Genomic DNA, 27,290 nt, shown 5'->3' with positions numbered 1-27,290 from the left:
CGGCTATGAGCTATAGATTTTAACGATTCTGCGGTACATTTTCCGCAATTCGAAATGTGGAACGCTTATTCTGGAATCTAAGTGGATAGATGTCAATAAACCCAGATGATCTATTTGTTCTGGTGAGATAGTGACATATGTCGCAGACGATGCACTTCCATTTATCGAATGACATTCGAGATGAGAAGATATGTGGGGATGACAGCGTGGAATGCGAGAAGATGCACGTGCGCTGGTATCAAACTTTTTCGCTCAATACTGAAATTTTAGATGAACTTAGATAGGTTTCAGTTATAGATTTTTTATGCAATGCATCGAAGAGCTATTTTCTAAAACGACAAAACAAAAAAAAACAGTCAAAGCTTTTGTTTGTATAATCATTAATAATTGCGTATTCGTATATATATTTTCCAATAATAAAACGATTCTTGGAAATATGCACTTTTTGTGTATTGTTTACGGCATACTGTGCTCCAGATTCTTCAAATTGAGGTTATCAATTTGTAGGATGCAGGAAATGCGCAACACATCTCATCCGATGATGATAATTATACACCGCTACACGTTCAATTGCTTGTATGCCAATTTCCGCTACACTCCATCTTAAGGATTAGCCCTCTCGTGGTTGTTCTGGAATTCAACGCATTTAAATTTTTCCTATTCATGAACATATAATTTAAGAGTTTGTTCATATCGAAACGTTACCCAATAAATTTCCGATAGAATAGTTCAAATTCGTATGTCCAATTATTAAATGGTACATAATCGTATATATATATATATATTACGTATATTTATATTGTGAAATTTCAAATTACAATATCCGTTTCGAAGTTAAACAATTAAATATATAATAATATCAGAAAGGTCAAATGGTCATGTGGTAATAGGCCGATAAACATTAAATTGTGATAAATATAATTATATAAAACAAAACAAAAGTAATATAATATAATACGGTATGAGTTATATTAAAAAAGCTGGATGATCTTACATATGACAATATTTGTGTACGGACTTTAATTTGTAATGATAATTATGTCAATTAGAAGCAAAAATGAATGCATAATAGTTTATTAACAGTTTAAATACCAAAGACTTGGATATTCTTACCATGAAGATTAATCCTGATTTTCATTGCGTGATTTTATTTGTATTTAATAAATTTTGTATTTAACAAAATTAGTTGTAATATTCCAATTTAGTAGTATTATTCCAGTAATTAGTAACTGCATTACGTACATATGTATGTTATAAAATAAAATTTCTTAAACAGGCATTATAATCGGAAATATAAACATTTGCGGTTCATATTAAACGATTAAAATGAAAGGATTTGATCATTATTACCGCAAATGTAAACGATTTGGTCATTATTACCACAAATATATCATTGTTAGTAATAAAACTTCATAATCCCAATTTTAAAATAACATAATTAATGTTTTGAAGAAAAGGAAGAATTATTTTTTCCATGTATTCAAAGAAGTATGGAACGCTGTATGCTCAGAATAACGAGAAGTATGACAAGGGTAGTGGATATAATGGAGAGAATGAAGAGATTGAAATAGCAATACTCGGGTCACGTAGCTAGAATGATGGACGACAGACGAACGAAAGGAGTGCACGAATGGTACCCGAGAGAATGTAAAAGGGTGCAAGGAAGGCCTCAAGGTATAAGGCGTAAAAAACATTGTCGTACAGCAAGGACACGTTATTGGCCTCCTGTAGTGAAAAAATATATCTCACACTGCAAGTTTTAACTACATTTCTTCAAATATGGGACTCACTGTCAAACCTATGTCGATACAAGAATTTTTGGCCCGGGTGCCATGGCATAGATCAGAATTGCTAGCTTTTGTTTACATGTGCAAAACTATATTAATAAAAAAACGCGTGCCGTATACCTCTCTGTGTGTTTACACCCATGTATATGGGTGTGTGAAATTAGAATATGTCAAACTATATAATAGCTTTTAAAAACCTATAGGGTGGGATGGATGAGAGTTCCACAAAGCAGAGATGAATGGAAGCGTATTGGAGAGGCCTTCATCAAGCAGTGAATGGTACAAATGTACGTTGGGCTGTCGATATGAGGTAAGTTGTATATGCTCAGATAAGATAATGTAGTTTAGAATAGAGAAGTAATTACTTTAACTTGACCGTAGTAGTTGAAGAAGAGCTAAGAAGAGTTTCCAAATATTCATATAAAAATCGTATAAATTTAAGGATGTAATGGATAACTTCAAGAGTCGTGTTTAAGAATAACTAGTCTAGATTGAAAGTTTTTTTAGGCCATTAACGGAATTGAAATCACCGAAAATAGCAAAGAAACTTAGCCGGTGACCGCAATATAAGATCATAATTTCAAGGTTTCATTCCAGAGCGTGCCATCAATTTAAGTGAACTTAGCAGTTCCTCTAATGACAAAATTGCCCGACCGTTTTCTTCTCTCCAGTAGGTATTTTTGTCGGATGTCAAAGTGCAGAATAAAAGTTTTGAAGTCGCTGGATGTCTCATACGGATGCCTTTTCCAGATTTTATATTTCGATGCGCTCATTATTGCCGGATCTATTTTCGACGATGAGTGCACAGGAACTGGATGTGCATCGTAAAGAAAAATGTATAAAAGTAAATATTGCATCAGGGTTGTGCATTAGAACTCGATCAACAAATGATTGGATCGTGAAAACATAATCAGAAGTTAAATCCGTACCGTGAAACCGAAAGTGTGAACATGTTCATGTGCTCTCCAACACGACTAGTTTTAAAATAAACTACTTCAACAATAAGTAATGCGCATATATGTATTATAATAATATAATACAATCATTACGAAGAAACTTAAATTATATGTATGTGCATATAAATTATATGTATGTACATACATACATAGCTTTTGAATGATTAGATCTGTTGATCCTTTAATTACATCATTGCGCGATGAACTAAGCGCACTTTGCTTCGCTCAAGTGCCATAAATTGGTCAAATTCGAGTCATCAGTGTGCATGTGCAACTTCACTTAATCTCGTCATCAATTTTTTCTGTCAACCTTTCGAGTCTTGGAATTGAAGATCACACACGCTAATGTCAAGGTTCAATATGAAATAGAGCTGGTATTTACTGTTATATTATGATATATTTATACAAACATGTACTCGATATAAAATATTTATGAAGAAGTCACGTGGAGTCAGGATCGAAGCGGAAAGACATCATAGAACAGAATGTATGTGTGTGTCAAAAGTGCATCATTAGTGGCGGTGCATAGTGAGAGAGTCGCTTCCGCACTTCGAGATGCTATTTTAGTATTTGTTTTCACAATGGGGACTGGATGCTGTGCATTATGCACTTGTATGGCACGGAGGCGACCCGATGTTTGGACTGGGGCCAGAATTTTAATTCGACGAAGACGATGAGGGCGTCGTCTCATATCGGAGAACAACAATCCGTGACACCCCAACCGATCGAGATAACTCAGTCGAAGAAGATCGAAACGACGAATTCCCGCGCATAGGTCCGACTCCGCTCCAACAAGAGAGGGAGAAAAAAAGAGTCTGAATTTTATACACACGTGGTGAACTGAAGGACTTTCGGCGACGCTGCTTTTGGCGAAAAAAAAAAGCAAAGATAATAAAAACAACCGACAACTAAGAAAAAGAAACGACAGAAAGGGGCAAAAAGTTTGAAGGGACCTCTGGTTGCCCTGTGCGGCTTCCTGGAACACATGTGTTTAGGGTCGGGTCGGTCTATAATCGACTGCAACTGCATCTGCATCTGGGTGCATCGGCGGCCGCTACTGAATGACCGACTTCTCGAAAACACGAAAACAAACGGAGACGCGTGTTTGTGCACGTGCATGTCTGAATCGATTTGATCTCGGTGTTTGCGATTCAAATTATACGCACAATTCGAAAATTAGAAAAGATCATTTAAAAGTCAAAACTTATTCACATTGAATACCAAAGAAGAATCTATGCTAAATATTTTAAAAATTTAAATGCGACATGATAGCAATGAAATTGAATTATTCCAGCAAGGGAAGAGGCTAAATATAATGAAGGGTAAAAAGAAGGAAACCGAGGAAAATCAGAAAAGATAATACCTATAGATAGAGTTGGGTGGAATGAGAAATATATATTATTGAATTATTAAAGACCACAGAAATGTAAAGAAGACCTTTCATCCTCGGGAAATTAATCTCCTCCATCAGAAAATCGAGTTCTTTGGTTACCAATAAGTCCTTCTGATTTTAATATTACGACCTCGACATTTTACTTTTCAGGATGTGCCGAAATATATCGACTTTATTGTTTGATAAAATACTTCAGCTTATCAAGCACTCACCCTACTCACTAAATCAATATATTTTTGTCATCACCATTCACAGCCTTTTGCTATTTACTACTGGAAGAAAGCCTTTCATAAAAGCTTTCCATTCGTCTCTGTTTTGAGCTCTTATCCATCCATCCCACATTTTTCTAATTTTATCCACTCATATCCATTACGGCCTGCCGTTCACTTTTTTATTCCAGCACTTGTTTTGCGCAACTCTCATCTATTTCACCCCACACATTTTTCTAAATTTGTCCACCGATCTGCTTTGCGACCTTCCTATCACCCTTTTACATTCTCTCGGGTACCATTCCAGCACTTCTTTTGCCCACCTTTCGTCCATTCTTCTAGCCATTTCAATCTCTTCACTCTATCCTCTATACTTTTTTTCACTCTTGTCATACTTCTCACCCACATATTCCATTTCATATCTCTCCTCGTTATGCCTAGAATACAACGTTCCATACTTCTTTGAGTGCACTGGCACTTATGCAGCATTCTGGCGTTCAGTGCCCAAGTTTCGAATCCATACATCATCACTGGAAAGACACATTTGTCGAAGATCTTTTTCTTCATGCACATTGGCATTTTAGATTGGAATACAGCATTCATTTTCCCGAATGCACTATTGGCATTTAATATTATCTAAATAAATGGTTATAGGCATGATCAAATCAAAGAAATCGACATTCAGAAGTCATCGCACTTTTACGAAAGCAAATACATATTTACATATGCATGAACTTATATTTAATTGATGTACTCATCGAATAAGTTTGTTTAATTCACATTCACAGATGTGAAACCGTCCTTTCTGTAATTCACATTCACAGAAAGGACGGTTTTAAAAGAGATGCATTTAAAGTCAATATACAGTACAACACGTTCATAGTATAAACATAGTTTTGTTTATATTTGAAGTGCAAGGAGACGAAAGATGCATCAGAAGGCAAATACATACACGCGTGCTGAGATCGAGACATGTGTAATGAAAAGTATCCACATAATATTGACTACTTTGTCAGGTCGTTGACGCTACTTTTGCATTCTATGCTTGAATAATATAATGAAGAAATTTGATTACACTCGGCTTCGAATGCAGAAATGCATAATCAGAAAAGCGGTCGAAAACACACGAGAATGAAAGAAAATAAGCTTTGATAAATAAAACAAAATGTAATTTCTAAGCTCGGCAGCATGTGACTAATAAAGATTCACTCAATATATAATACATATGTACATGTTTATCCACACAATGCATACATATATGTAATTTAACATTTGATCTCGGGACCACATGGAAACGCATGCGATGAGAAAAAGTGCAACACATCAAAGTTAATTTTAAATATGACGAATGAATGTTATACTGTATTTTGTTATCTGGTCTTCTGAATAATTATTCTACGAAATTTTAGGAGATAATGGTTAACCGTCGTCATCTAAACATCCTGTGATAAATAATAATCGGTGCATTTTCTAAGCGAACGATGCGTACAATTTGCAATCTACTCCTTCTGAATTAATTACCCTCAAGCGCGTTTGCAACTAAATATATTAAGAATACATCCAGAAACGTTTAAAAGTACATCCTATACACATTTATCAGTTCATTCAATTTTGTGTAAGAAATTTATGTGATTAAATATGTGCATATGTATAATAGTAATAGCTTTAACACACTAATACATAAAACTGTTAAAACCACTAAAATTGGTTTATATTCCTAATTTCCTTCTGTCCCTTTTAAGTAGTCTGGAAAGTAGCATGTACTTATACAACTATGGTACATACATCAGCTATCAAAGGAGGAAGTAAAATAAGCATGAAATAAAAACAAATCACTGTGGAGTGTGTGGTGTCTTCAAATGAGCAGAAGACCCTTTCATAACTTTCCGGTTTTAGCTCTAAAGATTTACGGTACTCGTCCTATTTTATTTCCATTTATGAAAGTAACATTTAAAATGCGACTTTGATTGAAATTAGTTATTTTTGCATATTTAAAATCGTGTAAGAATATTCAACTTCCTATTAACAAACAACTGTCTGGCGTTGATCCTATTGGGATAGCTTTGTACATAATCAGAGCGTTTGGGATCACTTTTACACAAGTGCATACACACATACATATAGTCGATACTTAACATTTTAATAATTGTCTTCCGGTATGTGTGTGTTTTGCTGACAATTTCTCGCGAGCTGTTATGCGATCATAAACTTTATATAGCGCCGGTGCGACCTGTTTTAGGAGTGCCAATTGGTACCTTAATTTGTGGCGAGAATCCTCGACTACACAATTTACTAGGATACCAAAAAGGAGTCTAGCAACGTAACGAAACACACACGACATTGTTCCATTTCAAGATGTGAGCTAATCAAAACCGCCGACTAGACGGAAGTGACGCTTTTTGACCCGAAACGCGAGTACATTTATGAAACGATTATAGATTTTCAACTTATTGAATAGTCATAAACATATATGTACATACATATATTGACATACATACATATACAGTATACTCTCGATTATCCGTGCGTGAAAAATAATAATAATTTTTTGAAATTATTTTCTTTTTCTTATATGATTGTGAGACGCACCGATTGATTGCGACCGTAAACACGCGTGTTATTTGAAACAAATGATGGCGCACAGAAATGTTTTTCGTTCCCTTTTTAAATGTCTTTTACTATTGCGTTAATTCTTTCAGTCGCTTTGATCAGCGAAGAAGTAACAAGTGCATGTATTCAGAGCAGATTTTTTCGTAACATACGTATGTTTAATTATTTTCAATTGCTGATGGTTTCTGCAACAAATTTCGAGAATATTTGCAAAGATAAAATTTGCAACCCGATCAAATCTATAATGCAGACGAAACGGGCCTGTACTGGAAGTGCTTGCCGACAGTAAGGGCTGGGCCGCACCGCTCAACTCGCGAACAACTTGGTTGAAGGCGACCAGACCAATGCATGCAGGTAGATGGGACATGCCACACCCGTCAACTTGTTTGTCGCACACATTTCCATACATTTTTTCGTGTCGCGCGACTAGTCGGCCGACAAAGTCGCACGGTGCGGCCCGGCCCTAACGCTGGCTTCAATGATAAAAAAGTCCGTTCCTGGACATAAATCGTCCAAAGAAAGTATAACCGTCATGTGTTGCGGAAACGCTTCAGGAACTCATGAAATGAAACTTTTGATGATTTAGAAAGCAAAGAAACCTCGATCTTTTAAGCACGCCGAAATAAAAAATCTTCCCGTCGATTATTATAGTCAGAAAGGGGCATACATGGACAGGGAAATTTTTCAAGATTGGTTCAAAGAGAAATGGGTTTCAGAGGTGCAAGATTTAAAAAAAATAAGGGATTGCCACAGATTTTGAAAACGTGGATAGAAAACATCGAGGAGTGGCTCAACTATGATTTAAGTGATCCAGGTTTTAATCGCATGGATGGTGCAGATATCGTTTCTTTTGTTTCTCAAGAGGAAGAAAATGAGAGTGACACTACAAGTGAAGAAGATACCGGTGGTTACATTAGTCATAAAACGGTACAACACTAGTACTATGTAACTACTAAAGACCACTTATCTGCTTAATTATGAGCGTTTATCTAAATAAATAATGTGTATTAAAATTATGAATCACAAATTTGTATTGTAAATATGATATTATATTCGAAACCAAGTCAAAACTTGATGATTCGGATTATCCGTGTTTTTCAATTATCCGTGCCCTTCCTCCCCAGCATTAGCCTGGATAATCGAGAGTGTACTGTATATGCTTTTGTAATTGTTTTCACATAAGGTCAGAAAATGTCACCGATCGACCGCAATGTTCCAGTCAGATACGCATTTCAGCGATGCAGAAAATGGTGATCTAATTACTTGCTGTTTACGTTTATTAATACATACAAAATTACGTCATAATTATATGGAAAACTGGCTCATCAACCGAAAAATTTGTATTTTTCGGTTGATGAGCCAGACCAAGACCAAACCGCAAATTTGAAAAATTTGCGGTTTTTAGTTATTTGAAATTATGGTTGAGATTGTCTTATTCGCGGTTAAATATAGGGCGATTTGCGATGATAAGAAAGACCATCCGGAAATACATACATGCATATATTATGCCTTCAAATCGACTTAAATAGTATCATCTATCAATAAAAGCTAAATAATCTATTTGTTATAACAGGTTTTCAAATATCACCGTACATGGAATTATGTCTTAAAAATGCATAGACTGTAAATAAAAACTAGACGTGAAATAGTAAATTTAGATTTGTTGTTCCTCATTTGTACCGTTATTATGAGCACATATGTACATACATACATAAAAACATTTATTTGCATATATTTATGTATTTTCTAGGTTTCGAGAACTTAGTACCCGATTTTCAAAGCTACATACATTTGTACATAAACAGTTTAAAGTCGCTATCATTGGCTCTATCCTAGTGCCTACCTGCTGGGAGCACCAAGTTATAATTCCCTCAAGTCACAACGTAGAATATATTAAGTAAAATATTTCTATAAGATACTGCTTCGTTTGGTGGGGAATCCTCAAATTCTTGCAGAATTGAGCTTCAATGCTCTCAGCTAACTCAGGTACATTAGATGCCGTAGTTTTTACTCTTCGTTGCCCGTTGCAAGGGGCATCAAACTCCTGAACCAGATTTCAGTTAGCTATAGCTTGTTTAATCTAAATTATGCTGATTTGATTGAGGGATTGTTTAATTTGACACCACAAAAGTGTCCTATTGTTGTTTTGTGTCATATTCTATGTATATTGTGTTTATTGTTATGTTTTATCTTCATTATTACTGTTGTATACTTTTTTTGTTTAGCTATAGTGGCGACTTGGAACTACTCTGTAATGTCACTATGGCCAAATTGTTATTACTAGTCACCGGACCCAGAAGGTGCCGCGTATTGTTCAAAGGTTGTAAATGCATTGTTAAAGGTTTGCCGAACCTTTTTTACAAAGGATTTACAACAATGGAGTAATGGATAGCACTGTGACTATCCGGTGTCTAGTTATTACTAGAGGTAGGATAGTCACAGTGCTATCCATTGTTCCATTGTTGTAAATCTTTTGTAAAAAAGGTTCGGCAAACCTTTAACAATGCATTTACAACCTTTGAACAATACGCGACACCTTCTGGGTCCGGTGACTAGTTATTACAATATATACATATACATAGTGACATTACAGAGTAGTAAATAAACAAATACATATGGCGGATATTTATTCATACAATTACATATATGTATGTACAAGAAAATATTCATATCATATATGGGCTGAAGCCCATTCCGGAAGGAATATATTTCAAAGTCTTCAAAAGTGTAAACTATTTATTTTCTGATAGTAAACTTGTAATCAACAAAGAGACATTGGATTTCAAATCAATACTTATTTTTTAGCTAAAGCCCTCATTAAGAAATAGGCACAATCACAGCAAATAATGTAATATTTATATGTACATACGTACATTTTTTTCATTGAAGTAGATATACAGTTTTTATAGCCGAAAAATTGAGTCAAAGTTGAACATTTGGCTGATAACCTCGGACAATAGTCCATGGTTATTTATTTTCAAACAAAACACATATGAAAAATTATTATCGGGCTGAAACACAAAAAGAAGCTTTTTATCGCGAAGCGGCACAGTAGCCTCGATCTTTCCGTTTTGCCATCGTTGAACCGTGAATATTAGGAACTCAAATTTCGGAATTTGCCTCACGAAAAAAAAAAACAGTTCAAAAGTATCAATTGACCAACGGCAAAAATTGTTTACGTTTAGAGTTCGCTATCTATCGTTTCGAAATATATTCGTTTCGATTTTGAAATAACCTGAAGGAATACGACGAGCCGACCGTTCAGTTTGTTGCATGCCAGACGTTGAGCATCCTTTCTCATCCTGGCCAAATCGACAAAACACGAAACAATAAAAATGCGGTTCAACAAAGGGGTAACCCTTTTATCGGTCAGCTTTGAGCCGAATAGAATTTGCCAGAGTCGAAATGGATCGCGAACATTTTAAAAATAATTTCCATTAGATCAACGAGAGAAATATAAACGAATGAAAAATATTTTTTTGTCAATTTATCTCTCCTATACATACATATGTACATATGCGAGTAGGCGAAACTGACGCTGACAAACTATGATAAAAGAAAGGAAGTTAGCAATGCACAAACTTATCATGTTTAGATTAAGTTTACATATGTATATGTAAAATGGCACAAAATAATTCAATATATGTATCTACTATGTAAAAACGTACAATGGAATTCATCCTTTGTATAAAATATGTCTGGAAAATAGATAAACATAGTGAATGAAAGACTGGTAAATATATTTGTGCATGAAATAAAAACTAATCGAATATTTTAATAGATAAAAAGTAACAATAGAATATCATCCATATATGTATGTCTATAAATATGTAGAACACACATTTTCCGTACAAATTATGCAAGATCTTAATTTTGGTCATTAATTCATAATTTACAAGGACTGTACTACAATTAAATCATTTAGAACATGTTTTAACATTTTAGGACATCTCTACGACGGTTGAACTGATATTCATAAATTTGTATTTAAGAATCTAATTACAAGTTTATTAGATTTAAGTTCGGCTCTGCTGACTAACTTTGCGAAAAAAAAATTGCGAACTTTGAAGCCAGTTTGTTGAATATAGAGTACGCATTGAATGACTCCACAAAGATTCACGTTGATTCAAACGTTTGATATACTTGTGTTTATGTTTTATTTATAGGTACTTATTTACAATATCAAATTGAATGAAAACATTTATTTAGAATATTTGCTATTTTTCAGTTATGTATTTTTTTGTCACCTTTTATGATGTACGAGATGATAACATGTCAACTCAACCTTTGACTCGCGATAAATTACGATATATTATTTACATTTTTATGACATAAAAACATCAAGATTATTGCTCCAATTAAAAAACGTTACGCTAAAACGTTCTTTCGGCGGAGTCGATAAAAGTAAGGAGAATCATATTCATATTGTAAATAATACGTAGCTAAAATAAAATATAAAACACTCTACTAAAATATCTATGTAGGTAGCGTTATTCTATTATACACGTGGTTTAAACGTGTTTTACATCATTTAATTGTGATAAAAAATTGTGCAAACTGGATGCTGGCTAGTAACGTACAAATATTCTAAATAAAAAACTGTGTTATCTACAATTAATTTATTATTACTTGAAAGAATAAAAACAACTTAATTTTTTTCAAATAATCAACTAGCACAAATAATGTAAGACCCGTAATGTGTTGATTTGAAATTTTCTTATAGCATTATTGATTTTGAATAAAAACCACGCGTTGAACTCTCCGAGTTTGACATGTGCAAATTTTTCGTATATACATACATACATATGTATTAAACTTACTTCCGGATCATTTTGTTTTTAATTTAATGGTCTTATCTTTTGTGATAAGAATTACAAATATTCGATAGTTGAGATCTCAATAATTGAAATATAGTATAAAATCAATGAAAATAGTAAGTAGTTAAGCAAATACGTACATATGTATTTGGTGTTAGTGAAAATTACGCGAATTCGTTTAATTCAAAGTAGGGAAAGAAATTAAATGACATAACTGGCAATTTTTACAGGTCCTATTATGATAAATATATTTAAATAGATACATACATGTTTTCAGCTCATTGATGAACCACTTTATAGTTTAAATAGTCAGAGATTTTCAATTAATAGTGTTAAAAAACATATGAATATTGAATAATACGTCAATTAAAATATTCAAATTTGAAGTTTATTTAATTATTAATTATATAAATATGCAGACAGTATGAATGTTTCAATCAATGATTATAACGAGTGTTAATTTTTTCTCATATCAAAATTATTTTAGATTTAGCTCCAGGAAGTGGAATGGGGCGTATTTCAAAATATGACGCGCTCTCAGCATAAAATTTACGTTTGAATTTTTTAATAAATGTTTAGGTTAAGTAATAAACAATAGAATAGATTTTTAACAATTTTTATACACGTATATTGAACGATTTTATGGTTGCTAAAATTTTAATCAAACGATGGATCTGACTTTTCATCAACGTTTTTAAATATCAAGGATGGTAAAATATGGTAATAGTGAAAGGAATAAAACTTCCATATGCAATTCTGTGGGTCTAATAAAATTGCTGAATTTGATACGTCTGTTGAGAGATATTACCTATTACTAGTTTTATAAAATATGTGAAACGATTGGGAACATATTTGTTAAATATTACAATTCAACTAGGAAGCTTTTTCAAAGATTTCATTGAAGACTATACATATGTACATATGTATGTATGTAGTATAAAAAGTATAGCACTAACTTAAAACTTACGAAAGGAAAGATAGAATGATTGCATTTGTTACAACTACTACACAGTTGTATGCATATCTATATATGTATGTACATAACTAGGTGGAAGTATGTATTTGTATCAAAAATTTACAATTCAACTAGGAAGCTTTTGCAAAAGGTTCATGGAAGGCTATATGTAGTATATATGTATGTATACCAACTTAAAACTTACGTCAATGAAAGATAGAATGTTTGCATTTGTTACACCTACTACACAGTTTTATGCATATCTATATATGTATATTATGTATAACTAGCTGAGAGTATTTGTATTACAAATTTAGTGAAAAAAAAAGATATTCCGTCTGTACATATGTACATAAATACATAAGTACGTTTGTCTCACAATTTAAGCGGTAGACACATTTTACAAAAAAAAATCCTTAAATTTGGGCACTGCATACAAATCATCAACTTCTGTTAATTCAGCTAATCATTGGACAATTCATCACATTGACCGAGCGAAAAGACACACGGGATGAATTCATAAAAAACGTCTGTTTGTAAAATCATAATAAAATATTATCACTACCCAATTGGACAATTTCGTTCACATTTGCAGCAGTAAATAAATCTGATTCTTCAGAATCACTGATCGATTTTTCATTATATGTAGATCGTCCTCTGTTAATTCATTGTGAAAAACGCGTAAGTCAAATTAACGACATATCGGAAACGTCCTGTGCCCACAGGCAAGTAAGGCAGCGCTTAAGGGCGGCACATTTTAAAGGGCGGCAAACCGAATAAGTAATATAATATAAATGTAATTTTAAATATTCCGTTCATATTTTATTTGAAATAATTTTTCACTCAAAAATGGACTGATTTTTTTATTGAATGTGTATGTTTTCAAATGCATTTTACGATATTTGTGTTTCGCAATAGAATGTAATGTTTTAGAAAGGGCGGCACATAATCTTAATACGTCACTGGTTAACTGATTGGGCTGAATAATCATTTTTGTTAACAAGGTTTTTATAAGTTTCGTTAAATCGAATGTTCGTTACTGTGTTGTGCAACTTGTGAAGAATATGAGTCGTATAAAGAGGCGCTAAATTCAAAACATTAGCAAGATGTAAAATGTTTGTAAGTTGAACTGATTGTGCTGAAGTTGAATCCTTGTATGTATGAGACTTTTGAAAAAAAAAGTTAAGAAGAGGCGGCAAATTCAAAATCAGAAGCATACTTTACGATGTTTATGTGTACATATGAAGAGTGTGGTTGGAAAAGTTGAGCTTTTCCGTCGGTAAAGTTGTGATGGAAGGGTGAAACTTTTCCGAGGAGGAGTCCAGGAGGAGTATGGAGGTAGGGGTTGGTACTGACCGCATTCGCCGTGGTGACGAGGGTTGAAAGGGCGGCCGCGATCGCCGCGAGGTGCAGCAGCGAGGGGCGGCGGTGCGGCCGCGCCATGTCGGGGCCCGGGACTGCCGCACGAGCTGTGGCGCGCGCCCGCCCCCGCCCCGTCCCCAGCCCTCCCCCGCCCTCCCCAGGGCCGTAGGAGTGGCGGGGGCGACGGGGGCGGCGGAGGCGGCGGGGGCGCCAGCGCCCGAACCATCGCGCCTCACACAGTGCGCCCGAGCCGCCGCCGCGCGCTGACGGCTGCGTACATTTCAACATGACGCACTCTGCCGCTGCCAGGTCAGATTTATCTCACTACCCTTACATCCCTTACGTGCCTCCCACCACCCCCTGCTCGAACGCGCACCCCTTCGGAACTCTCGAGCGCGAAACTCAAACTTTTGCCAATTTTTTGGGTACTTTGAAACTTGTAGCTAGCCGGTAGTGCTTTCAACCGATACAGATGAGTTCGCCATTTTCTTCAAATCTTTACACACATGCTCTTTTTACAAGCCTCATAGCAGCTTGCTTTTTCGCTTTTTTTTATTATTAAATTATTCCACAAGTTGACATCCTTTGGATTTTTTTTTTAATTTCACCCCTAATAATTTGTTTTTACGGAAATTTGATTTCATATCGCTGATGTTTGTTACGGATGTATTATACATATAATGTGAAAACGAAGAAATTAAACAACATCGAGCAAATCAGCCGTTATATTCCAATTTTAAGTTCCAAAAACACTGTTTCTGTTTGACTTGATTCACAAATTGTTATCACTTATTTTAATTCGATATATCTAGAGCTTTGAAAAAGCGGAACAAACGTGTTACAGGCCACCAGTATTTTTAAATATTATTAAACATTATATTTAATGTTTTGCGTAATATTTCTCTAAATGAAGAAAAGTGGACTTATGTATGTCACTTTCAAATATAATGGCTCATATGTTTATAATGATATGTAAGTGTAAAATTCGAAATTTACACTGTGTTGTACGTACATACATATGTATATTGAATTTTTTCATAAAAATAATTAATTTGAAATGATCTTATATATCATTATTTTAAACAAGCCTTCATGCAGTGACGTCCCTAGACTATTTCTCGAGATTCGTTTTCTCGACTTTTACACACATTACCATGTGGTGCTCACTGTACATGGAATATAATATTTTCATTTATATTTGTATATTTTTTGTCTCACTGTACTGATTTCTTTGTTTATATTTTATTCTTTATGTGTGCCAATTTAATAAAAATAAAAATAAAAAATACTCCTCGTCTGTTTGAACAGGAGTTTATACCTATACATATATGTTTTTTTTGTATACGTGTATTTAGTATCTTAAGCATACGAGAAATATTGTGGTCATTCATATATTTTTAATCTTAAACACACCTGTGAAAATCAATTTTTTCTATATTTTTTTGATAGTTAATAAATACCTCGTAAAATAAGGATTTTACTGTGTAAAACATTTAGAAGCAGACGAGAAATTTAGAAATTCCGAATGTCGAGAAAACGCGAATCGGTCGAACCGGGCTTGAGACTATGTGTCGCCCTTATGTGATGTTCAGAATGCATCTTTTTAACATACTACTGTTTTTACCCGGCTTCGCTCGGTATTTATAATATAACCGCTTAAACATGGCCAATCTGTCTAATAGTAAAAATTTATTAAATTTATTTGAATAGTTTTATTTGAATATTCATTTGTTCGATGACGTCACGGATTTACGAACCAAATTTAAGGATTTTTTTTCGTTTGTATCAGAATTATACCATAAAATATAGATATTTCGAATTACGTACATTAGTACATATAACAATTTAATGAAAGTAATTAGAATGGCTTCATTTAGATCAGTTGATGATTGGCGGTCCATTCTAGAATGATTTAAAATTATTTTTACAATTGCAATATAATAATTATAATTACTTTGATATTTTTTCTTTGTTTGCTTTGCCGCCTCTGGGCGCTTATCTGTGCACACGGAACATCTCTGTCTTCATGTTTTTTTTTTATTGTGAGCAATATTCATCTAATTACACAGTTTTTCCTTATTCATCCACCCATTACAGCTCAGTATTATTTTATATTCTATTAGGTACCGTTCGAGCACTTATTTTGTTTACCCTTCATTTGCTTTGCTATCTAAGTGTATGTACATACATATATAGTAAAATACATATAGTAAATCCATCTCTCATTTACGTGATTATAATCTCACACGATTTTACAAAATTAATGATTTTTAACAAATAATTATAGATTATATTAACAAAATTATAATATTAATAAAGTTATATTAGTAAAATGAATTAATTATGGAATATGATTTACCTAGTTAGAATTATAGTTTTAAAAAACTAGATTTTAAATAATATTGTTACGAATGTGAATCAATTTAAGGAAATATGGTGATCGACTTCTATTTGCGTGTGAAATCCATTACTGTATAATAAACATATTAGAAAAAATTATGTTTTAATTTAAGTTTGTATATAAATTATACAATTAAATATTGTACATATTTACTTTTCGTAAATTTAGAACATTTGGAGCGTATTTAAGATGTTAATATTTGAATAATATGAAATTTTTTTATTGTCGAAAAGAGAACAAAAGAAAAGGCTCAGCTTCCCTTCTACCAGAAATCCATACACTTTATATAAATATAAAGACAACAGAGACGAAATTTCAATAATCAGCTTTGGATTTTTATTCATTTTTTTGTGATTATTTCGTTATTCATTTATTCACAAATATGGAAATCTCCAAGTACTGGAAAGTTTTCTAACCTTAGAAGTAAAAGCTGACAATTTTTATTGCACAAATAAAACAGAAAATTTATTTGGATGAGTTTTTTAAAGAAATATTTTTTAAACAATTTTATAATAATTGTTTTTTCAAAATCAAATAACAGAAAAAACTCTTTCATCTATTAACTATTTTCATTGAAGCGTACACACACATAAAAATCTTAATACTTAATGTTTAATAAACACTAAAAAACACTAATTAATGTTTGAACTATTTATTATATACTCAAATAAATAGGTATAATATGCATACTTAAATTGTCACTTTTCTACTACGAAAAAATATATAAGCATTTTGAATACAATTTAATCTTTTACATCAGATAAAAAAATCTAACTTGTAAAAAGTGTTCTTTAGCATTTAATTTTACAGTATTTTTATATGTACATAATTCAAGGAAGTAAAATTTATTTCAGAAATAAATACCTGAAAATCCAATAGCTTGAATTGAAAAAAAGTTCGAGCTTTAGATATACTTGATGAAATAATCTGGACCTCTTTGATCTCTATGGTTCAACGCGTATCATATTATTTATTTTATCACATCCCATATATTTTATACCCATTGAATAGTTAGAATTGAATGATACCCGATAGTTATTACTTTGTGTGTAATCTGTGCTTTTGTATTTATAATAAAAACATAAGATTACACATAAAATATGTATAATATAATATGTTTAAGGAGATTATATGTACATATGTATGTATGTATGTAAATATTTCTGTACATATACGTGTTACATACATATATATGAGTTTTTTGATTTTGTGTATAGTTATGCAATAATTAAAGAGTCAAAATGTTTTTCCAAATATGATGGGAATTATTTTTTAACCGAATCAACTGTTGAATGTTTGTATGTATAATAGATTAAATACATACATACATATGTATATGCTTAAGGACATATGTATAGATAAATTCTAGTTTTATTTTGGCAACTGAGCACTTTGATATATGTATGTATGTATATGTATGTACAATATGTACATTGTTTTAGCATGGTCGTTTAGAAAATAGCAAACTTAACTATTAAACACTACTAAACAAATACTACAGCCTTATATATCATTTATATTGGTGAAGTTGCATATTACATATGTATATGTATTTACATATATTGGTGAAACTTCGTGTACTTTATAAACGATTAAATACATACTTAAAATGTGAAATTTTTCTTTTATACACGTTATTATTTCAGGATATATAATTTAACATTTTTTATATATATATATATATATATATATATATATATATATATATATATATATATATATATATATATATATATATATATATATATATATATATATATATATATATATATATATATATATATATATATATAAAAATAATATATGTGTAAATGTGTGTAACTTTTTAAAATATTATAACTTAATCGCTAAATCATTAATTCACAAAAACATTTTAAATCCGAAAAAATATATTTTATATTAAATTATGTAATACGTATATTATCCATATATCTAAAAATTGAATATGTTGAAGACCGAGCATTGCTCGGTGTAGGAGGGTTGAATTTTTTTTATTTTTGAACTATTTATTTATTAAATTAATTTATTTATTTTTAAATTACAATTAAATATATACATATTAACCGATTTTCAGGCAATATAAATTAATTCGTAAATTATTTTTTTAATTAATTTTGTTTTCAATATAGGTTTTTGTTTATATTTGAGTGATAGATGGCCTTATATAGCTTATATATAGCTTTGAAAATTTAATTGATAAATATATGAATTTATTAAACAAACTTTTAAGAAATTTCCAACAATTAACGCATGCACTTTCAAAACATCTATGTAAATATAACATATTAAATCAAAATGCATTAAATGAGTCATTATGTATAAACCACACTTCGACATAAACAAAATATATATACATATGTGTATGTATGTACATATTTTCTATTAATAATGTTAGAAATTAGAAATATTATGTATAAGTAAATATATGTATGCAGTTTCATAAATTTTATAAAATATCAATTATTTTACTTTTAGTGTGCTTGCGGCTCTGGCATGTCTTGTTGTTTCTGTAAATGGTGTAAGTATATCTTGTAATACAATATTTTAGTACTAAAATTAATTATGTACCTTATGTAGGTGTATTTAAAAAAATATTATGCAGGCTTAAAATACAAATAAGTATTCATTGGAACTGTATTAGTGACAAATCATTGTTGATATACATACATACATATATTGAGTATGTGCATTTATGGCGACTTTTTGATATAATCAAATTTGCACCATTAACAAGTGTGTATCTTGATATGAAATACGCCTTCACGAGACAAAAACCGTGTACCTTATATATTTTATTTCTAAGGAATGTATCAAATTTGGGATATTTATCATTTTATTTAATTTAATTTTCAGCAATATTGGAACACTTGGTCTGCATCAGCTGGGTCTGGAAATCAGACTCGTGTTGGTTTGTATGGCAGGCCTGACATTCAAAATACTATCGGAAATATGGATATAGTGGACACAGCATCAGGAAGTGGATCAGCTCCTAAAAATTGTACCGGACCTGGATGTTGCATACCGAAATGTTTTGCGGAGAAAGGAGCACGGGTACTGTTTTTATTCAATTTTATTCAGTTTGATTTTACATAATATGTATTTATAATAAAGTAATGATGAGAGTTCTAAAATGATTTTTGAAAACCTATTTCATCTCAAAATTAATTTGAATATAAATTTTATTTAGGGCTATAATGGTCCGCCTGGACTTGCGGGAGCTAAAGGTCAACAGGGACACCCTGGTGTTGAAGGTTCAGTGGGCCCTATTGGGAACAAAGGAGATATGGGTACCCAAGGTCCTAGAGGACCAAAAGGTGATAGAGGCAAGATGGGAATGCCTGGCTTTACGGGAATTAATGGAGTGCCCGGCTTACCAGGTCCACATGGCATACCTGGTATTCCTGGTGTTGATGGCTGTAATGGAACTGATGTAAATATATTGTTCTAAATTATGATAACATAAATACAATTTTATCATTAAATTTCGGGATACAAGTTATTTTGTAATTTAATAAAATTAAACAAAAAAAGTTTTTTGAATATTTTTGAACCTACAACATGAGGTCTTTTTTTAGGGAACTCCTGGAGAAAGTGGGCCTCCTGGATATGTGGGCCCTCGTGGATATCCTGGTGCAACTGGTGATAAGGGAGATAAAGGAACACCAGCTCATACAGGTGTTCATAATAAAGGAGAAAAAGGCGAGCCAGGTGCAGACGGTGCACGAGGTCTTACCGGTCCACCAGGACCATCAGGAGAATCTGGACGAACTGGAATTAAAGGAAACATTGGACCAATGGTATTTATCATATGAATACTTGATTAAAAAAACTTTGAATCGTGAGAAACTTGATTATTGAGAAATATTAATTATATGAAAATAATAATATGTATTCTTGACAGCCGATTTTTATCCTTATATATAACTTTCACGTTTTTGAGATTTGAAGCATAATTTAAATACATAATTCTGAAGATAAGATCTTTTACATAATTTCATTTAGAGTTAAGATTCTTCAAAGATTGTAAAAGGTCCTGAAAACAACCTAGTACATTTTAAGCTGCTGTACAATGTGTTATGCTATATATGTATGTATAAATGTGGTGATATATGTATAAATGTTTTATAACTATGAAATTCTCAAATATTCTTCGAGATAATCTTTGGAGATAAAAAAAAAATTGTCTCATAATCCATATTTAAAAAGTTATACATAATTTGCATAATTAATTGATGCATATATTAGTATTATACATATATTAAAAATATAACTATTTATATTTGTTATTAATTGCTAGTAATCATTTATGTACCCGAATAATTAAATAATTTTAGGGTCCCGTTGGTCCTAAAGGTGATAAAGGATCAAAAGGAATAGCAGGTCAGTCATATGTTGGATCGAAAGGTGAACGAGGAGATAAAGGTGATCGAGGTCAACGTGGCCCCAGCCCAACTCTTAATTTATATAATGAACCTAAGGGAATCGTAAGAGGAGTACCAGGTGAATCGGGTCAAAAAGGAGACAAAGGAGATGGTGGTGAAATAGGACTTAAAGGTGACAAAGGAAATATGGGCACAGACGGCGATGTCGGAATTATAGGTATGAAAGGAGAAAAAGGACTTCCAGGTTCACCTGGTCCAAGGGTGAGTACAGAAATCAGATAACATGGTAATATGATGTTTAAATGGTAAATTTTAAGACATAATTTTAATATTCCAGGGCAGAGATGGTTTTCCTGGACCTATAGGTGCTATGGGTCAAAAGGGTGATCGAGGTATTGATGGAATCCCAGGATTAGGTGGAAGGCCAGGAAGTAAAGGAGAGCCTGGAAGGGATGGTACTACAGGACAACCTGGTTTACGCGGTCCCGCTGGTCCACCAGGAGGAGGAAAAGGTACTCCAGGACCACCAGGTCCAGCAGGACCTCAAGGTTACCCTGGTCCACCAGGACCTAAGGGATTAGATGGGTATCCCGGAGAAAATGGACCCAGAGGACCAATGGGTTTGACTGGAGGAAAGGGAATTCCAGGTACACCTGGTATTGAAGGAGCCCCAGGAGAAAAGGGAACAAAAGGAGACCCAGGAAAAATGGGTTTTCCAGGACCAGCTGGCCAAATTGGTTATCCTGGCCCCCAAGGAAATCAAGGACCACGGGGATTCACTGGTGAAAAAGGAGTTTCTATTATGGTGAGAAAAAAATCGAGATATTATCCAATATTATAAACTATCCAAAAATTCATAAATGATAAATTAAAAAAAAACTTTTAGGGAGCTAAAGGAATGGATGGTGTCTCTGGAAGAGATGGTGATAAAGGCCAAAAGGGAGAGAAAGGTTACCCTGGCCTTAGAGGGTTGCCAGGTGATTCATCGCTTGGAATAAGTGGCGCACCTGGCTTAGAGGGTCCAATTGGTGAAACAGGACAATCCGGACGACCTGGTATTCCAGGAACTCCTGGTACTCCTGGTACAAAAGGTGACATTGGAGGTCGCTGTTCTGATTGCAGACCGGGTGGTCGAGGAGAAAAGGGAGAACCCGGTCTACATGGTAAACCAGGAATTCCTGGTAGTCGTGGATTACCAGGTGATACGGGAGCTTCAGGGGAAAGAGGTGTTGACGGCCGAGATGGTTTACCTGGACCCCAAGGACCACCTGTAAGTCGTTTTATTTTATTATGTTGTATCTGTTGTATTTCATAGAATTTTGTTTTTTACAGTTAAAATATTTTTAGGGCGAAAGAGGTATTACTGGGGCTCCAGGACCAGAAGGATCTGCTGGAAAGTCTGCAATGGTTCCCTTAAATCAACTTAAAGGAGAGAAAGGTATTCCAGGTATTACTGGTCAGAAAGGTGAAGTGGGACATGATGGACCAAGAGGACCAATTGGTCCTATTGGAACAAGAGGACCACTTGGAGGCCGAGGCCAAAAGGGTGAACCTGGCTTAAAAGGATATCCTGGAAGTGAGGGATCTCCTGGTACTTCTGGAATTCCAGGGAATCCTGGTGAAAACGGACTAAGTATCAAAGGAGAGCGAGGATATGCAGGAGACAAAGGTGATAAGGGTGGTAAGGGTAGTTCTGGACGCATGGGTATTAAAGGTGAACCAGGAAACTGTGCCCCATTAAATCTTAAAGATCCCGAGAAAGGTGATAGGGGTTATCAAGGGGAAAAAGGTGCACCTGGTGATGCGGGTCAACAAGGCTATCCAGGTGAAAAGGGTTTGATAGGTTTACGAGGAGAAATTGGTTTGGCAGGATTACCAGGTTCTCCAGGACCCGTAGGGGCAAGAGGACTACCCGGGCCGAGAGGTGAAAAGGGCCAAATTGGACCTATGGGATTCAAAGGAGAGCCTGGAAGAGACGGTCCAAGAGGAAATCCTGGAATTTCTGGATCAAAAGGTTTGAAAGGAGAGCCAGGAATATCTATGGCAGGACCTGAAGGACCTTTGGGTCCTGTTGGATTAAAGGGAGAAAAAGGATTGAGGGGCTCACCGGGTAAACCGGGATCTGATGGATGGCCAGGTGCAAAGGGAATAGAAGGTGAAAAAGGGGATAGAGGTGTACCAGGGTTAAAAGGTTTAACTGGACCTTTTGGAGAAAAGGGTGACTCGGGTCCTGTTGGCCCGCCTGGATTCCCCGGTGCTCCAGGAAGAGCTGGAAAAGACTGCATGCAAGGTGAGCGTGGTCCGTCAGGAGAGAAAGGCAATATAGGATTAACAGGTTTCCCAGGTGTAACTGGTGAAAAGGGACAAACTGGAAATGACGGACCTAGAGGTTTCCCAGGACCAAGAGGAAAACCAGGATTAACAGGAGCAGCTGGATTAAATGGGTTACCTGGAGAAAAGGGTGAGCGTGGGGAGAAAGGTATAGCTGGAAATCCAGGTACTCCAGGACTGGATGGCTTACCTGGAGATCGGGGAGTCCTAGGATTAAAGGGTGACATAGGGCCATCAGGTTTTCCAGGACCTACTGGACCTCCTGGTCCATATGGAGAAAAGGGAGACATCGGTCTTGCTGGACTACCAGGAAGAAAAGGAGAACCAGGTTTTGCCTCAGAAAAAGGTCAGAAGGGGGAGCCTGGTTTATCTGGATTAAAAGGACTCGATGGATTTCCTGGTTTACCTGGCGGTCCAGGTCCAAAAGGAGATACTGGTTTCCCAGGAATTGGTGTAGCTGGAGAGCCTGGTCTAAAGGGAGATAGAGGAAATGATGGATCAGAGGGATTAGCTGGCGAAATGGGTGAAAAAGGAAATCAAGGATTCCCAGGTCGCGATGGAGAAAAGGGAAATACCGGTCTAACAGGGGAAAGAGGTTTTCCAGGATCACCTGGATTAGATGGTCGTCCTGGTTTAGATGGGGACATTGGACTTCCAGGTCTCAATGGCTTAACCGGAGAAAAAGGAAATACTGGATTTTCAGGACGTGATGGTGAAGATGGACCTAGAGGTGAAAGAGGATTGACTGGGTACACGGGTCCTGTTGGTCCATCTGGATTACCAGGTATGCAAGGCGAACGTGGTCCTCCAGGTCCAACGGTAGATGTCAAAGGCGAAAAGGGAGAACCAGGAATACCAGGCGCACCTGGACGAGAAGGAGAAAAGGGTATTGCAGGTTTTATCGGAATGACTGGACAAATTGGAGAAAAAGGTGAAAGGGGTTACACTGGTGCTCCAGGTCTACGGGGCATAATTGGTATTCAGGGCGAAAAAGGTATATAAAACATATACGTATACATACATATACTACTATTTATTCGTAACTATTTGAATAAAAAAACTTATTATTTGATTTAAGGTGAATCTGGTCCAGGTGGTCCAGATGGAAGACCAGGATTAACTATCACAGGAGAAAAAGGTTTACCTGGTCTCCCAGGTAAACATGGTAGGGAAGGTTTAGCTGGAGCACCTGGCGAAAAGGGTGAGTTAGGGCTTCCAGGTCTTCCAGGTACTCGAGGACAAGCAGGTATTCCAGGTTCCCCAGGTATGAGAGGTGAAAAAGGAGAAAGAGGTGATGAAGGATTGGCGGGTCCACCAGGTTTTAGTGGTCCACCAGGTCCTCCAGGACCATCAGGTCTCACAGGAGAGCGTGGACAAAAAGGAGATACGGGAGCACCGGGACGATATTTAACTGGACAAAAGGGCGATAGAGGTCTTCCAGGTTTATCTGGATTACCTGGAATTAATGGAGAAAAAGGAGATAGGGGTCTCCCAGGACCTCCAGGCTTAGTAGGACTAAGAGGGATGACAGGAGAAAAGGGATCCCAAGGAATTGCTGGTCGAGTTGGTCTTCAAGGAGTACCTGGACAAAAAGGTGACAAGGGAATGGCTGGATACTCTCCACCGCCTGCAGAAAAAGGCGAAAGAGGCCCTACTGGTCCTCCAGGAATGGCTGGAAAAATCGGTCTTCCAGGATCTCCTGGTTTGAGAGGATTAGATGGAATTCCTGGTGAAAAAGGAAATCCTGGATTAGATGGTCTTCCAGGTCCTGTAGGACCACCCGGAGAAATTGGGTTAACAGGATCTATAGGTTTGCAAGGTATTGTTGGATTAGATGGCGAAGTTGGTGAAAGAGGCTCTCCTGGTGCACCCTGCGTAGAAAGTCCAGATTATTTAACTGGAATTTTACTTGTAAAACACAGTCAAACTGAAATAATTCCGCAGTGTGAACCTGGCCATATTAAAATTTGGGATGGATACTCCCTCCTCTACGTAGAAGGTGATGAAAAGGCACACAATCAAGATCTCGGTAGTGCTGGTTCCTGTGTTCAGAAATTTAGCACAATGCCGTTCTTATTCTGTGACATTAATGACGTGTGTAATTATGCAAGCAGAAATGATCGATCATATTGGTTATCAACATCAGCAGCTATACCTATGATGCCTGTTTCTGAAAATGAAATAACGAAATTTATTTCCCGCTGTTCAGTTTGTGAAGCACCTGCTAATGTAATTGCAATTCATAGTCAATCTCTTCAAGTGCCTGATTGTCCCAATGGATGGAATGGATTGTGGATTGGTTACAGTTTTGTAATGGTGAGCATTAACGCATTATATACAATACATATTAATTATTTTTTTCTCGTTGTTTGGACTATGTTTAATTTGAATTTAATTTTGTCTTCAGCATACCGCAGCGGGTGGTGAAGGTGGAGGTCAAGCTTTGGCCAGCCCTGGATCATGCCTTGAAGATTTCCGTGCGACACCATTTATAGAATGTAATGGTGCACAAGGCTCATGTCACTATTTCGCCAACACATTGAGTTTCTGGCTAGCAGTAATAGAAGACACCGAACAGTTTAGTACGCCGAGGAAAGAAACTCTAAAAGCAGGAAATCTGCGATCAAAAGTTTCAAGATGTCAAGTTTGCATTAAAAATACGTGAAATCATTTCTGACAGAAATTTTGCCACTGAAAAGTTTATTTAACGATTAGATGCATTTAGTAATATCAAATTATTTTAGTTTGATTATTAAAATACAATTTTTGTGATTCAAATATAAACATCAATTTCAATGAATACCCATTTAATAAATTTATAATGATTATACACGATTACAACCCATATAGTATTACACATACACAAATCTATTGTTCTTTTCATTTAAATTAATTTTCTTTTGGCTATAATATGGGCTAGTCAACATATTGTGTTTTGATTTCAAATACTCAAATGTAATAAGAAAATAAGTGAATAATTTTTAATTGATGTACACCAATAATTGCTATATTATATAATGTATATAATTTGAAGTTTGTTTGACTTTTTAGATCATCGTGTATGTATATAATATAAATAAAATTTGCTGATAGGAATATCAAATGAATCGTAAATTCCCAAATAAAAATAATAACATAGTTATTACTGCACACAATATTTGAAATAATATTTTGGTATTAAATACCTTTCGATTTACTTATGTTGACGCTATAGATTTTTTTTATTTCATTTTATGCGACAAAGTTTCTTTTTAAAGTAATATAATTTTTATTATGTTATAGAAAACAATAACATTAAAATATATATATAATTTTTTATTATAGCATGTAAGGTGGTTTGAATGAATGAATGATTTTATTTATTTTTTGATGCAATAAAGATGTTATTAGTTAATTATAACACATACAATTAAAAAATCCTCTTAATGTGCCATTTTATTGAAAGAGTATTTTTAAGTATTCGATATTTTCTGTTTATTAAAATACATAATGTAAATAGCATATTTTGAAATTACTACCAACTTGAAAGTGTATGTATAAATGTAAATTTGCTTTAAAAAAACTCATCAGAAAATTAAATTACTATGTACTTATTTAATTATCTGAAAACATTCCTTTCATTTATCACATTTTTTCAAAAGTTGCAGTGTTTGGAATTATATTATCTATAAAATTGATCAGCTCTAGTCATTCAATTGAACTTTTTTCTAATAAAAAAATAAAACTTTTAAAAATCCAGATGAAAACTTACTAAAAAGTACATTTTACACTGATATAAACATTTTACGTAAGATCAATGCATTTTGTCTCAGCTGGAATATATAAACACTGCCATGTAATATAATTTTATACTATATATGAAATAAAATATAAACCAAAATCAAGTGTTTTAATTTTTTAAAAATCTTTATCATAAATCGATAGTTAATATTATAACCAATGTATGCACTTTGGAACAAAGTATCTGTATTTCAATGCAAATATTTATTCCTATATAAAAAATATTTATACAAATTTCGTTAGATGTCTCTATTCTTTGTAATACATACGTGGGCAAAAACTAGGGTGGAATATGCAATTTTTAGAT

General features: G+C 34.2%; 2 protein-coding genes across 2 annotated transcripts in view; one reads left to right on the top strand and one right to left on the bottom strand.

Moving 5' to 3' along the window:
• Window positions 1-14,197, bottom strand: part of vkg (Collagen alpha-1(IV) chain viking) — a 29,936-nt gene extending 15,739 nt beyond the window's left edge. The window contains exon 1 of the mRNA XM_077435118.1: window positions 14,084-14,197. Within this exon, the coding sequence (XP_077291244.1) occupies window positions 14,084-14,170 (87 nt within the window). The 5' untranslated portion in view covers window positions 14,171-14,197. The remainder of the gene's footprint in view (window positions 1-14,083) is intronic.
• Window positions 14,198-14,263: 66 nt separating this feature from the next.
• Col4a1 (Collagen type IV alpha 1) lies at window positions 14,264-27,063 on the top strand. The gene is made up of 11 exons (XM_077435117.1): window positions 14,264-14,398; window positions 18,966-19,008; window positions 19,344-19,541; window positions 19,678-19,920; window positions 20,066-20,287; window positions 20,825-21,133; window positions 21,210-21,677; window positions 21,759-22,142; window positions 22,220-24,197; window positions 24,282-25,519; window positions 25,611-27,063. The coding sequence occupies exons 1-11, from the start codon at window positions 14,376-14,378 to the stop codon at window positions 25,866-25,868; spliced, it is 5,364 nt and encodes a 1,787-aa protein (XP_077291243.1). The 5' UTR covers window positions 14,264-14,375; the 3' UTR covers window positions 25,869-27,063.
• Window positions 27,064-27,290: the final 227 nt, after the last annotated feature.

Source organism: Arctopsyche grandis, chromosome 7, assembly GCF_051622035.1.
Source record: "Arctopsyche grandis isolate Sample6627 chromosome 7, ASM5162203v2, whole genome shotgun sequence".
Taxonomy (NCBI): Eukaryota; Metazoa; Arthropoda; class Insecta; order Trichoptera; family Hydropsychidae; genus Arctopsyche; species Arctopsyche grandis.
The sequence above is the reverse complement of the archived record's forward strand: the minus strand, read 5'-3'. Positions and strand labels throughout refer to the sequence as shown.

Excerpts from the sequence above, each read along its gene's own strand:
- Col4a1 (XM_077435117.1), top strand. The coding sequence starts at position 14,376 with ATGACGCACTCTGCCGCTGCCAG. Across the intron at positions 19,921-20,065 it reads ATGGCTGTAATGGAACTGAT|GGAACTCCTGGAGAAAGTGG; the intron begins GTAAATATATTG and ends GTCTTTTTTTAG. Across the intron at positions 22,143-22,219 it reads CTGGACCCCAAGGACCACCT|GGCGAAAGAGGTATTACTGG; the intron begins GTAAGTCGTTTT and ends AAATATTTTTAG.